Source organism: Notolepis coatsorum (genome assembly GCF_963971535.1).
Source record: "Notolepis coatsorum genome assembly, chromosome: 15".
Taxonomy (NCBI): domain Eukaryota; kingdom Metazoa; phylum Chordata; class Actinopteri; order Aulopiformes; family Paralepididae; genus Notolepis; species Notolepis coatsorum.
The window spans coordinates 101,702,254-101,716,809 of record NC_140179.1 but is presented as its reverse complement, the minus strand read 5'-3'; the positions used below and the strand labels follow the sequence as shown (position 1 = coordinate 101,716,809).

The window sequence follows — 14,556 nt, the reverse complement described above, 5'->3', positions numbered from 1 at the left end:
ACACGCTACTATTTTCAAATCAAATGCATATGATAGGTATTATGTTTCATCATGAATGCATGAAAGGGGGGGGGGGGGGTCGTTTCTGATTAATAGATTGCCAATAACGGCATTCGTTATTACCACAACACACGCCGATCAGGAGGATGGGTATGCAAACCTTGCACGATCAAGCTGAAATTGACGTCAGATTGTCCTTACCTGTGGTTGGTGGTATTCCAAAAATAATATTCCAATTATTTGATCGCCATCTGGTCCATCCTATGCCCATCTGGTACACGACATAACCCACCACAACATATGGATCGGGGGTCCCGAAAACGATTCAATGCGATCGAGTGAAGCCCTAGGTTTCCCATTACTAGAAAAGTCCATCCGGAGACATTTGAGTGTTACACCCGGTCTGGAACTCCAACCCCCCCCCACCCCCTCCTAATAGACAGTCTCCTCCTCACCGTATGTATATATTTTCTCCCACCCACCCACCCCCTCCTAATGTACAGTCTCCTCCCCATAATATGTATATATTTTCTGTTAGGATCTCTGGGTAACAGTACTGTATATTTGCATATCATATATGTCACAAATGTAACAGTATGTCATGTATGTCCCTATGTCATAAATGTCATAAATGTCATGTATGTTGTGTATGTCATAAATGTCACTATGAATTGAAAATGGGGGACCCTGATGTAAACAAGACAAACGTCTTTCTCTGGTCTGCATCCCCTTAACACATCCACCGCCATCCACGCTTTAAAGCGGTATTGCCCGCCATGCTTTGACCGCCAGATCTCGCTGTACAGCGTTATTGAGATCAATATAAAAAAAATTCGTCATGGCATTCATAATTCATATATACACCTCCGACGCTGCAGCTGGACCATATAGGTGACGGCAACGACGGCTCAATACCGCCCCCTGGTGGATGGTCGGACGAGTTACACTCGGAACAACAGGAAGTGGCCGATGTGCGTTGATTAAATTCATCCGGCCGTCAGACATTGTTGCAAGGCTCCCGACAGACTATAGTACATATGGATCGCTTTATAAACTTAATAATCGATATGATTTCGGCGTTTATTGCGACATACAAACCGGAAATGGACCTAGGCGATCAACGTCCTATACTTGGGATATTTCACCGCCAGTCTCTTTGATGCACGGTAAGAGGACACTAACGTTATTTTCAGCCCAATTGTTTATTCATTTCACTGCAAACCATCTGATCAATATATCACCCATACTACATAAAGCCGTTACTGATGATCGGGGAATTATAAACGACCCCCCCCCTTTCCTCCACGCATGATGAAGCATAACGTATACGATCATATACAGTTGAATTTTTTAATATAGCGTGTATAGGGAATAAACGGCAATCGATAATCTATCGTTTAGGCCTATAACTCACGTTCTAGGAATTACTGCAGAAAACGATAAAAACATACTTATATTCTAGAAGGTATTTTTGTATGAATGAAAAAGTAAAACGTTCCTACAGTACATCCTGAACGATAGATAATCGATGTTGAATGGGCCATAGTAATGTCAATTTAGCAATACAATTTAAAAAGTTATAGCCCTGCAAAGAAGGTAAACATCTCCATAGGCTTACAGTGGTGGCAGACTAGGTATATTGATGGGTATAACCAATGGCAGGGAATGTGTTAACAATTGTGTGTATTGAGCCGTACTGCATTGTACCCATTCTGCAATCTGTTAAATACAGTTTTCATTCATTCATTCATTCATTCATTCATTCATTCATTCATTCATTCATTCATTCATTCATTCATTCATTCATTCATTCATTCATTCATTCATTCAACAGGGTTTACTGCACTCTCGATACTGCCTACTAGCAGGATCTGGCCGGCACTGCACCTTCGGAGTCCCAGTATGCCTTTTAACGGCAACATACAGGTCCCTGACATTGAATAGGATATTCAAATAAAATAAAAGGGAAAACGATCAAATAACGTATATATATACGTTTTTCTGCCGCCGCTGGCGCCCAGTAACGTATATACGTGAATGGCCCTGAAAGTGTGGACAGTCTGTTTATGAAAATATACCATAGAATTTAACATTTCTTCATAGTCCACCTTACCAAGGGAAGTCTGGTAATTGGCCATTCTTACTTCAGGACCCCATGTTCTTTTTTTGAAGCTAACTTTGAAGCTGACTAATCAGTTGCATCCCGTCCGGATCTAACGTGTCAGCGATTGTCTCCGGCAAACACGGTAGAACATACTAATACAATTGGCAGTATTAGGGGGTGGGAAGCTGGCGGGTGGGAATAAGGCGTTGTGGACAGCGACGCCTACAGGTCAGGTCTCGGCGCTTGCTCAGCGGGGCAGGACTTGGTGGAGATAGCGTGATACATTGTCCTCGCTGCCAAGTGAAAAGAGCGTCACTGGCTTGACGGCGCACGTCTCGGAGGAAGTGTGCGTTCGACATCAGGACGCCCTTGTACCGACTCGTAGGAGAACATGCGTACAACAACCAGGTAGGGGAGGGGGGGAATTGGCACAACGACTAATTGGGACAAGGATAAAATCAGAGAAAAATAGGAGAAAGAGAAGGTTAAAAAAAAAATTTAAATAAAAAGAACTGCCAGCCAAAATTTGCCTAGCTGTACTGTTTTCTTTTCTTTTTGTTTTGTATTTCTTTTGCAAACCTTTTTTGCGGACGTCCTATGGTCAATTTAGGACAAACAAAAAGCACGGCGTCTCAAAAAACTACCGACTTGCCTCATCCGGCATCTCAATTACATGTGTCTATAATGAAGAGAGGATTCCGATCTCACTTCAAATATGTAAATAACGTACTAATCGACCACAGGAAAAAGATACACATTGTAAGAAAACGGTGTTCCAGCCGGTCGTCGATCGTTATCGTCCTTCATTGCCTCCGTCTGGTGTTATCTCTCGATCACGATCCCATGACCCTATCCTAACCCTAACATTAACCTTAACTTTATATCTTAACAATAATCATAAAAACGTTAAAACGAAGAATCATCATAGTATTCCTGTGTTTATATCAGGAAATGATATCATGAAACAAATATTTCACTGTATTGTAATATTTACTGTAATGTAAATTATATTACTTAGGGCTCTAACATAACGTACATCATGTACCTTTTATTCCTAGATTAATACTTTATTCACGTTTTCTAATGAGATTGTGTGCGTGACGTGTTATTCTTTTGTTTTTGTGTTCTTCTGGAGCTACTGGTTGTGTGACGTCAACAACTGTAAAAGGAACCCGACGTAGTGCAACACACCGTGTCTCGACATGTCAGTGAATTATATGATCTTGATTAGATGACTTGATTGAAACTAAATCTAATTACTGACCTTGCCCAGTAATACTCAGGCCATCTGGACGGGGCTTTATAGGCCATTAGTTTGGGCTCAATGGACAGAAAATTGAGATATAATCTAAATGAAAACGATAATTGACGTTGTTTCTCTATTACAGAGATCTAACGTGCTTCTATGTGCCCTAGAGGTAGAAAATCAAGTTGCTTTTCTTTGACTTGTCACATAAGACATAAGGTATCAGATAGTAGTTATGGGGAAATTATCTGATACCAGTATTGGTACAGTATGGGTTTATCCCTAACGTCTCTAAAGTTATTCACCATCTTAGAGGAGATTTATTCTCGATTTATTCCCATAACGTTTTTTTTTTTTTTTTTTATCGCTTTTTTCTACTGGGCAGTCCAGTAGAGAGAGAGAGAGAGAGAGAGGAGGAACGGGAGACAGAGTGGGGAGAAGACATTCGGCAAATAACGACGGGATCGGGAATCGAATCCGGGGTCGGCCGTGCCGCGATCCTTACACTGTAATCATAACTACCGTACTTTTCGCACTATAAGCCGCACCTGACTATAAGCCGCAGCAGCTAAATTGAATGATGTGTACATATATAAGCCGCATGTGTTTTAATGTTTAATTACCATATGTAAGGAGTGGAGCCTGCGGCTTAATTTGACTCAACACGGGAAACCTCACCCGGCCCGGACACGGAAAGGATTGACAGATTGATTGCTCTTTCTCGATTCTGTGGGTGGTGGTGCATGGCCGTTCTTATATTGAGCTTTAAGTTCCCACCTCTACAGAGAATGACTCCCACCTCTACAGAGAATGACTCCCATTGGGACACAATAAATACAAAAAGTCGGACAAATAACAAGAATTAACTCATTTACAAGTTGTATTAAGTTTAGCAAATAAGGATAAATAACATTTCAATGCAGTAAAAAAAGCAATATTTATTTTCGGGTTTTGTCCACATATAAGCCGCACCGTTATATAAGCCGCAGGGTCGAAAAATGGGGGAAAAAGCCGCGGCTTATAGTCCGAAAAGTACGGTACCTACCTCAAACTATAGTCTACCCATATAACTTTGTATGATGGCATGTACAATAATGCTGTATATGCCGTATATATTCATATTTTACCGTATATATATTTATCCACATCTGTCTGAATATACCTGCATACAATCATTTTGATATACTGTACCATACTATATCTGTATATATCCCTTATATACTCTTTTTCAAGTTATACCGATGGCCAGTATGACTTACTACCATAGCATTGTTATACCTGTATCACTGTACACAATACTTTAACACTGTACATACATCTGATTATCATTATTACTCAGTAGTACTCATTTATATATATATATACACTCAAGTTTAATCACCTGTACATTGTATATTCCTTTTGCACTTTACACATTTGCACTTGTACAGTACAGTACTGTGCTGTATGATGACAATACATTTTAATTGAGTTAACATTATAAATTAATGAACAAATGATTAACTCTCTTTTCCCCAGATTTCACTCTGATGAATGATTGCATTTATATAACGCTTTTCTAGACACACTCAAAGCACGTTGTACAATGTAGGGTGGAATGTTGCCTCCTTCTCCACCACTGTGTAAAGATAAGATAAGATATTCTTTTATTGATCCACTTGGGGAAATTCAGGCATCATAGCAGCATGGGGGAGGGGGAGGGGAGGTACAGGTACATAGTGATAGAAGACATGATACAGGTCATACAATTATAGTAGGGAAGTTAAAAATAAAAATAGGCAGTAAACAATATAACAATATAATTAACTCTGAGTATGCGCATATGAGCAAATAGGCAGTGTAAATAAGTCTAGGTGCAGAAGTCTAGGGTGTATGTACCCTCTCAGTACTATTTGCATTATAATAAATATAGTTACAATAGATGCTATAATCTAAATATATGCTATGATTAAGTAAGTATACGGTATACACAGGTACAGTATGCATAAGGTACGTATGGCGTGATATACTTCATATGTTATACGTTGTCCATTTAGGTGGGAGTCAGACACACTCAGTGATAGTAGTTCCTAGTAGTTGGATGTCTGGCAGCGGCCCCTGCCCACTGTTGTGGAGCCTGATGGCCGCTGGTATGAAGGACTGGCCGAGGCGGTTAGTTGAGTGTCGGGGGGGGGGGGGTATGAGTCTGTGGCTGAACGTGCTTCTCATCTCGACTAGCTCCTCGTAGAGGGGGTGGGGGGGATTCTCCAGGATAGCAGCCAGCTTCCCCTTCTCATCCCTCTCTCTGCCACAACCTCTGTAGCACCCAACCTTGGGCTATGCAGGCTCAAAGGCCATCATACACTGGCACCAGCCACTCGCAGCTGTTTGGTGTCCCTATCACCGTAACAGGGGGCATTGTTACTGACAAGTCCAGAGGACAAAGTGCTCCCTGCTTGGACAACAACGGCCTTGACTGGGGCTCAAGCCGGTGATCTTCCGATCATGAGTCCGGAGCTCTATCCATGTAGCCACGCTGCCTGGACGGCCGCGTCTAGTTTTTACCCAAACGGTGCATGCTTCCGCGTTCGCGTTTAGCGCTCTGATTGGCCACTGCTGTTTCTGGTCGCACCAATCGTGTGACGGCAAGTTCTTCGCCGGTTAAGCTTAGGCACTCTTTCGAAGTTGGTTAAGGTTAGAGTTTGTCTTAGAGCAGGGCGATAGAACGCCAGCCCTGATTCCAAACTCTAACCTTAACCAACTGCGAAAGAGTCGCCTAAGCTTAACCAGTGATAAACTAGGCGTTAGGTAGTTTGCAGGCTGTTAGAGCCGGACATGGGCGGGTCACGTGATTGGGCGCACATGTCACATGACCAGAAACGTCAGTGGCCAATCAGATTCGCAAAACGCTGTTTGGGTAAAAACTAGACGCTGCCTGGACTACTGCTCACACACACACACACACCTACACAACACACACACACACACACACACACACACACACACACACACACACACACACACACACACACACACACACACACACACATACACACACACACACCTTTCTCTCCCTTCCTCCTGTGACCAACTGTAACCACATCGTGCACCGTTAGTTGTACAGCCCTGGCCTATTTATTTTATTTTATAATTATATTCTATTTTATCGAATGCTTATATTCTAATTTAGTTTATATTCCATTTTATTTTATTACACCTTTTTATTTTTATCCTACTGTAATCGTCTGTCCATTAATGTCGCACCAAAAACAACCAAATCAAATTCCTTGTGTGTGAAAACTCCTTCCTGATTCTGATCCCTCCCTCCCGGTTGGTCAGAGCGAAGAGGGCAGCGGCGACCTGAAGATCCTGGACGTCCAGGTGTGGCACGAGGGCCGCTACACCTGCACTGCCCAGACCGTGGTGGACAACGCCACCGCCGCCGCCGACCTCCGGGTCGTAGGTCAGTCCCAGCGCGCGCTTCAGCGTCGCCTCCCCTTTAAAACCATCACAAAGGCTTTATTGTAGAGCGGCATCTCTTATGTCTCTTGATATATATAGTTTATAAAGGCTTTAGACATGTATGCATGACTAGATGGGCATTTTTAAACAAGCATTTGTAACTGGCCATTAGGGCTGACCCCTATTAATCGATTAGTCGACTAATCGGTCGAAAGGAGCCGTAGTCGACTGGCCAACCTCTTAGTCGAATATAATTATTATTTTTTTTTATCATTTTTTCCAAAAGAAAAGAGTCCTAGAAGCGTGACTAACGCTAATGGCACGCATACCAGAGGCTAACTGCCTACGAAAACAGGCACAGAGGCACTGAAAGAGGATTTCACCATCTAATGAACACACTAGACTAGACAAATATCAAGATGTATCCATCAGTGGACCAATTGCATGCTTTTGCAGAGGACAAGAAGCCTTCAGTCGACTCCTTCAGACATTAAGCACCCCCCACAGCCCAAATGGAATGAAAAAAAAAGGGTTTAAAATATTATGTTTTTTTTATTTTTATTTTTTTTTAAGTCGACCAATTGACCTAACGGCAAATTTTGGCCAATCCTAGTCGACCATCCAAATCCTTAGTCGGGGACAGCCCTAGTGGCCATTTTTAAATCCTTTCGTTTTCTAAATGCTCATCCGTCAAGTTGAATGAGCTCTCATTATGATCTGTTTCTGCTTTTTTATTACGTCTTACCGGTACTTTATTTTTGCTTAATTTCTATTCATGTCCACCTTGCTTCCCTCTCTGTTTCCATCTCCTTGTCGTGCATCCGTCCTCTCCTTCCTCCGTCTCTCCTCCAGGTGTACCGGGCCCTCCCGGCGTGATTCGGGTGGAGGAGATCAGAGACAAGTCGGTGAAGCTGGTGTGGAGCAAAGGAGCCGACCACAACAGTGCCGTCCTCTACCACACCATCCAGACCAGGCACTACTGGGCCCTGAACGAGGACGACTGGAGAGACGCCACCACCTGTAAGTAGTACCCAACACGGCCACTACAGGGCCGGCTTTCACCAATAATCTGTGAGGTTCTTGTGCTAAAGCTTGAGTGGTTGCAACGTAATGAGAATCATCCCTTAAGGAAATTGTTGCGATTGTTAACTTACGGTGAAGCTAGGGCACAAAAAAAACAATACATACATGTGGGGCGACAGTGGCTCAGGAGGTACAGCCTGGTCTGGTAATCTGAATGTCCCCGGTTTGATTCCAGCCCCTCCCGGCAGCATGTCGAAGTGTCCTTGAGCAAGACACTTAACCCCTAACTGCTTCCACCTTGCATGGTCGCCTCCGCCATCAATGAATGGGTGAATGTGAGCCATGAGTTGTAAAAGCGGTTTGGATCAAATCACTATGTAAATGCAGTTTACCTCGTGCCATGAGACCTCTGGGCCTAAGAATCTAAGGCCTTGGGGTGGCTACGTGGTGCAGTGGGCAAGGCGCTCACCTCGAATGCTGGAGACGCTGGGTTCGCGTGTTCGATCCCAGCGCTCCACATTGCTTTCAGTTTAGCTGGTCGTCTGTACTAATACACATTGGCAGTATTAGGGGGTGGGAAACTGATGGGTGGGGATCGAGCGTTGTGGACAGCGACTCCTACAGGTCGGTTGGTGCGCCTGCGCAGTAGAATCAAGAAGCGATGGGGGCGGTGCCCCTCCAAAGCGCAGACCCCTGACGCTGAAAGATCGCACTGCGCAGGTGAAAAGATGCGACTGCTGTTACCTCGAGTACCGGAGGGGACTTGTGCTATGTATGACTTAGTCCACATTGCAGCCGGCTTGTGGGAGGCAAGAAACAACGTTCGAAGACAGGGGAGGGTTGAATTGGGCGAGACGAAATTGGGATGGGAGAAAATAGAAAATGGGAGAAAAAGTGGATAAAAAATAAAAGAATCTAAGGCCTTGTCCACATGTACACGGGTACTTTTTAAACCTTTTTCTATGTGGTTTAGCGTTTTTGTCCACAACGCAAACTGCAGTTTAGGTCACTGAAACCTGATCTTCCTGAAAACTCCTGCCAGGGTGAAGATGTTTAGAAACAGTTAAAAAAGAAGATACACAGTGTATTCATGTGGACGGGTGAAACCGGAGCTTATTGAAAATGCTAGTGATGCACGACTAATGGCCTCGTCCACACGACGTATATACAGATATTTTTGAAGGCTGAGTATTCTGCAATCAGGACCTGCAGCCTGCCATCAGGACCCAGGAGAGCTCCCTGCAGCCTGCCATCAGGACCCAGGAGAGCTCCCTGCAGCCTGCCATCAGGACCCAGGAGAGCTCCCTGCAGCCTGCCATCAGGACCCAGGAGAGCTCCCTGCAGCCTGCCATCAGGACCATGGAGAGCTCCCTGCAGCCTGCCATCAGGACCCAGGAGAGCTCCCTGCAGCCTGCCATCAGGACCCAGGAGAGCTCCCTGCAGCCTGCCATCAGGACCCAGGAGAGCTCCCTGCAGCCTGCCATCAGGACCCAGGAGAGCTCCCTGCAGCCTGCCATCAGGACCCAGGAGAGCTCCCTGCAGCCTGCCATCAGGACCAGGGAGAGCTCCCTGCAGCCTGCCATCAGGACCAGGGAGAGCTCCCTGCAGCCTGCCATCAGGACCCAGGAGAGCTCCCTGCAGCCTGCCATCAGGACCCAGGAGAGCTCCCTGCAGCCTGCCATCAGGACCATGGAGAGCTCCCTGCAGCCTGCCATCAGGACCAGGGAGAGCTCCCTGCAGCCTGCCATCAGGACAATGGAGAGCTCCCTGCAGCCTGCCATCAGGACCACGGAGAGCTCCCTGTAGCCTGCCATCAGGACCACGGAGAGCTCCCTGCAGCCTGCCATCAGGACCCAGGAGAGCTCCCTGCAGCCTGCCATCAGGACCACGGAGAGCTCCCTGCAGCCTGCCATCAGGACCATGGAGAGCACCCTGCAGCCTGCCATCAGGACCATGGAGAGCTCCCTGCAGCCTGCCATCAGGACCCAGGAGAGCTCCCTGCAGCCATCAGGACCCAGGAGAGCTCCCTGCAGCCTGCCATCAGGACCCAGGAGAGCTCCCTGTAGCCTGCCATCAGGACCACGGAGAGCTCCCTGCAGCCTGCCATCAGGACCATGGAGAGCACCCTGCAGCCTGCCATCAGGACCATGGAGAGCTCCCTGCAGCCTGCCATCAGGACCCAGGAGAGCTCCCTGCAGCCATCAGGACCCAGGAGAGCTCCCTGCAGCCTGCCATCAGGACCCAGGAGAGCTCCCTGCAGCCTGCCATCAGGACCAGGGAGAGCTCCCTGCAGCCTGCCATCAGGACCAGGGAGAGCTCCCTGCAGCCTGCCATCAGGACCCAGGAGAGCTCCCTGCAGCCTGCCATCAGGACCATGGAGAGCTCCCTGCAGCCTGCCATCAGGACCCAGGAGAGCTCCCTGCAGCCTGCCATCAGGACCCAGGAGAGCTCCCTGCAGCCTGCCATCAGGACCATGGAGAGCTCCCTGCAGCCTGCCATCAGGACCATGGAGAGCTCCCTGCAGCCTGCCATCAGGACCCAGGAGAGCTCCCTGTAGCCTGCCATCAGGACCACGGAGAGCTCCCTGCAGCCTGCCATCAGGACCATGGAGAGCACCCTGCAGCCTGCCATCAGGACCATGGAGAGCTCTCTGCAGCCTGCCATCAGGACCATGGAGAGCTCTCTGCAGCCTGCCAGGGACCTCATTTATAAAACCTTGTTTAGGATTTGCGTGCCAACGTTTGCAGACGTCCTCAAGTTCCAAAAGTTACACGCAACGATATTTATAACTATGGATGCTCGATATTGGCTTTTTTACCGATACCGATATACCGATATTGTCCAACTCTTAATTTCCGATACCGATATCAACCGATACCGATATATGCAGGGTTTCCCCCCCCCCAATTAACATTACATATCTCTTGTCGTGGAATTAACACAACATTATGCATACTTTGACAATAAATAAAATCAAGAATGTGTTCTTACTTGCTTGCCTGGGTAAATAAAGGTTAAATAAATGTAAAAAAAATTAAAGAAAATTAAAAAGAAATTACCGATACCGATATTTTCCGATATCACATTTTAATGCCAATATCGGCCGATAATATCGGTAGGCCGATAATATCGGACATCCCTATTTATAACACAATCCAATTTATAACGAGGTGCGCATGCATGTCCCAGAAAATACATTCAGCGGATTGTCAAATAGAGATTCTAATAGGGGAGGTGAAAGGAGGAAGCAAGCAAAAGTGGGAGTATGGTAAAACATTGTACTTTGAGTAAGGTGAAATCATGTACTTTGAGTAAGGTGAAATCATGTACTTTGAGTAAGGTGAAATCATGTACTTTGAGTAAGGTGAAATCATGTACTTTGAGTAAGGTGAAATCATGCACTTTGTCATCGGTCATCTTGTCGCCCCCCCGACCCCCCCCACCCTCTGCTCGCCCTACACACCATAGCTCCGACCGTCCTGGATGGTAATGCGGAGATGGCTGACGTGACGGAGCTGTACCCCTGGATGGAGTACGAGTTCAGGATCATCGCCACCAACGAGCACGGCTCCGGAGAGGCCAGCATCCCCTCGATCAAGATCAAGACCTGGGACGCCGGTAGGGGGAGAATATAACGTCACATGGCAAATCATCAGCGATTATGACCATCTGCACCTTGTATATACAGTTTACTTATATTCATAGTATATATATATATTCAGATTACATTTTCCTATTGCCTATATTCATTGTGATGTATATTATGATTGATAGGGCTCATCTGAACCTTTGTTTATACCGTTTAATTGTCTCATTATTTTATATTCCCAAAAATGTATTCATGCCTATATTTAGGTCTTTCTTCCATTACCCTGCCCATACCTGTACCTGCCCTTCCCCCACCCGTCACGCCTGCATTTCCCCAAGGGGATCAATAAAGGAATATCTTATCTTATTATGAAACCCCTTTCTCATAGAGTAAATAGGGGTGAAAACTAGTCAATGCATATTGGGCCTGAGGTCCAGAGTCTTGATTATGATTTCAAAGCACCCTAGTTACTATTTTTAGAATAATTCCGCAACGCTACATGATAGACGGCGACGCTCACTTTTTTTTATCAGCTACAGCTTACCACTGTGCCATTCCAAGTAGCTGTCGGGTGCCTTTTCAGAAGCTCTGTAATTCAGTCTGGAAAAGCGGTGTCCTTTGAGACTTTATAAAACTGTCACGAGGGGGTGGTGTACGCAGGACCCAATAGCAGACAAGTGGAGATGGCAGCAAGTCCAAGGGTTTTAATGACACAAGACTAATAACAGAACAACGGAACAAAAAAAAAAAAAAAAAAACCTCTCAGTGACAACTGGAAGAGGGGAAAAATTAAACACAAACTCTAAGTACTAACATGGGGAACACTTACTTGTCAACATGGAACTTGAAACATGGAACGGGCAACATAGACAGAGTAGTAGAGACAATGAACCGACACAGAGAACAGGCAACAAAAAACTTAAATACACAGGAACAAATGACAAACGAGAAACACCTGGGATGATTACAACTGGAGACACCTGGGAGGGGAAACAGACTGACCAAGAACTACAAGAAACAACACAAGGAACTACAACTATGGAAGACAAGACAGACACCAGACACTGGGACAAAACAAGCAGACTACAGACACTAAGCTGAGAGCCTAATAACCGACAGTAACTACAAAGACTAAGACTAAACAGATAACCTACTGTAATACAAGACAAGAAGAGTAACAGACAAGACAAGAAGAGTAACACTAAACTAACAGGGGGACATGGAGAGAGAGAAAAGGGAAATAACACTAAGGGACAGAAATACAAGGAACAAACATACAGGGACGGGGGGAAGTAGAGCAGGGGAGAACAGTCCATGAACCGGTGGGACGACAAAAACGAATTCGACTGTGAATGTCTTTGGTGATTATTTATCTTTATTACATGGCGTTTTCACAATCGCCGAAATGCTTGCTTGTGATTGGTCAATAGCGCGCGTCAGAGGTCCGTTATCACACAATAACGAACCTCTGCCAAGCAATAATGGCCGCTGTGCACAGCTGTTCGCAATCAAGCCCACTACAACACTGTATCAGTGCTGCTCAGCATATGCACAGCTGCACTCAGTCATCAGTGCAATCAGACCACAGACCTGCCGACTGCCGATAATAATAATCACTTTATTTGGGCTGACAGAGCCACAGAACAACTGCGTTTGCATTTGATCTCGTCTTGTCGATGGTGTACAATGAATTAGGTATATTTGTTAGTAAGTTAGCCATGTAATAAGCGGGATAATGTATAGCTATACTTGATCATTGTCGCAAAATAATTGACCTTCACTGACGTTTAAAACACCTCGGCGCTGCGCCTCTGTATTTTAAACTCTGTGTCGGTCAATTATTTTGCGACAATGACCTCGTAGCTATACATTATCCCTTACATATCCGTGTTGAAAGCAGCTGCTGTTGTTGATGGTAGCCATTAGCTGAAGCCTCTAGTTTGGACAAGATGTCTCCCATGATGCATTGACTTGAGTCTGATGGCAAAGCTCATTTGTGCATGTGGATAGTATTGTAAATTTGTAACATGCTATACATCTTGAAAAAATATATACTACCCCCTGACTACCAAGGCCTAGAAGAACAGATTTCAAAAGCCAAAAGTCTTGTTCACTATTGTATTTAATTTAAAATAATAATGATAATAATAATTGGTCAATATATGCTTACAAGATAAATATGTTTTCATAAATAGTCAAGTATATAGTCAATGTATATGTGTAAATATTAGGATATAATAGGGTATACACATGGAGGTCAACTGATGATTATTAATCACTAGTAGAGTAGAGAGTAGTGAAGAAGTAACTCTATAAGTTTATATTTCTTCCTACTCCTTTTCAGACATGTTAAGTTAATATTGTTTATTTGGTTGAACTATTTTGGTTAGTTTTTGCTTTAATGGTTTAATTCATACAATATTTTCACATGCTTCAAAATCACGATTTCATAGTATATATATGAAATACATTTATTCATGCATTGTTCTGTGGGTGATTTCAATAAGATTCGGAAAGATTCAATAAAAGTTTTTATTTATTTTGTCTTTATAGTCATGTAACTAATTGATAGCCCAGTTTATCCTGAAAAAATTTAATTGTACATAACATGATTGTGCATTAGTGTTACAATTATAAATGCATTATTATTACACAAGGAGATCAGGCGAACCAGGAATATATATATATTAGTGCTGTCAATAGATTAAAAAAAATTTACTAATTAATCTCACAATTTTCTGTAATTAATCTAGATGAATCTAGATTAAAAATAGCATTTTTCTACACCGAAGCTTGTAACAGATATTTGTGTTTTAAAATCAACACAAAGAAAGTATATTTAGATTTAAATACTATTTTAATAGCTTTCTTTGAATACAGTTTCTCTCTTCTGTGAAATACAAATGTTCAACAAAACCATCAACATTGACTCAGCTAGACCTCTTTCTCATATCCGCGGCGCTAAGATTGAAGATTTTTCACTCCATAGATTAATTTAGATACATTCATTTTAATGCTTTAAATAATTTTAATTAATCTCCAAAGTTAAAGCATTCATTTTGACAGCCCTAATATATATATATATATATTTTAAATAGCTTAGACCCCAGAACAAATACAGTAAAGGGAAGCTTTGGCTTGTTGGATACTTGT

General features: G+C 44.1%; 1 protein-coding gene across 1 annotated transcript in view; it reads left to right on the top strand.

Moving 5' to 3' along the window:
• cntn1b (contactin 1b) overlaps window positions 1-14,556 on the top strand; it is a gene marked incomplete at both ends in the record, with an annotated part of 73,698 nt that overhangs the window by 34,080 nt on the left and 25,062 nt on the right. The window contains 3 exons of the mRNA XM_084331117.1: window positions 6,669-6,792; window positions 7,644-7,811; window positions 11,283-11,432. Coding sequence (XP_084187243.1) covers window positions 6,669-6,792; window positions 7,644-7,811; window positions 11,283-11,432 — 442 coding nt within the window. The remainder of the gene's footprint in view (window positions 1-6,668; window positions 6,793-7,643; window positions 7,812-11,282; window positions 11,433-14,556) is intronic.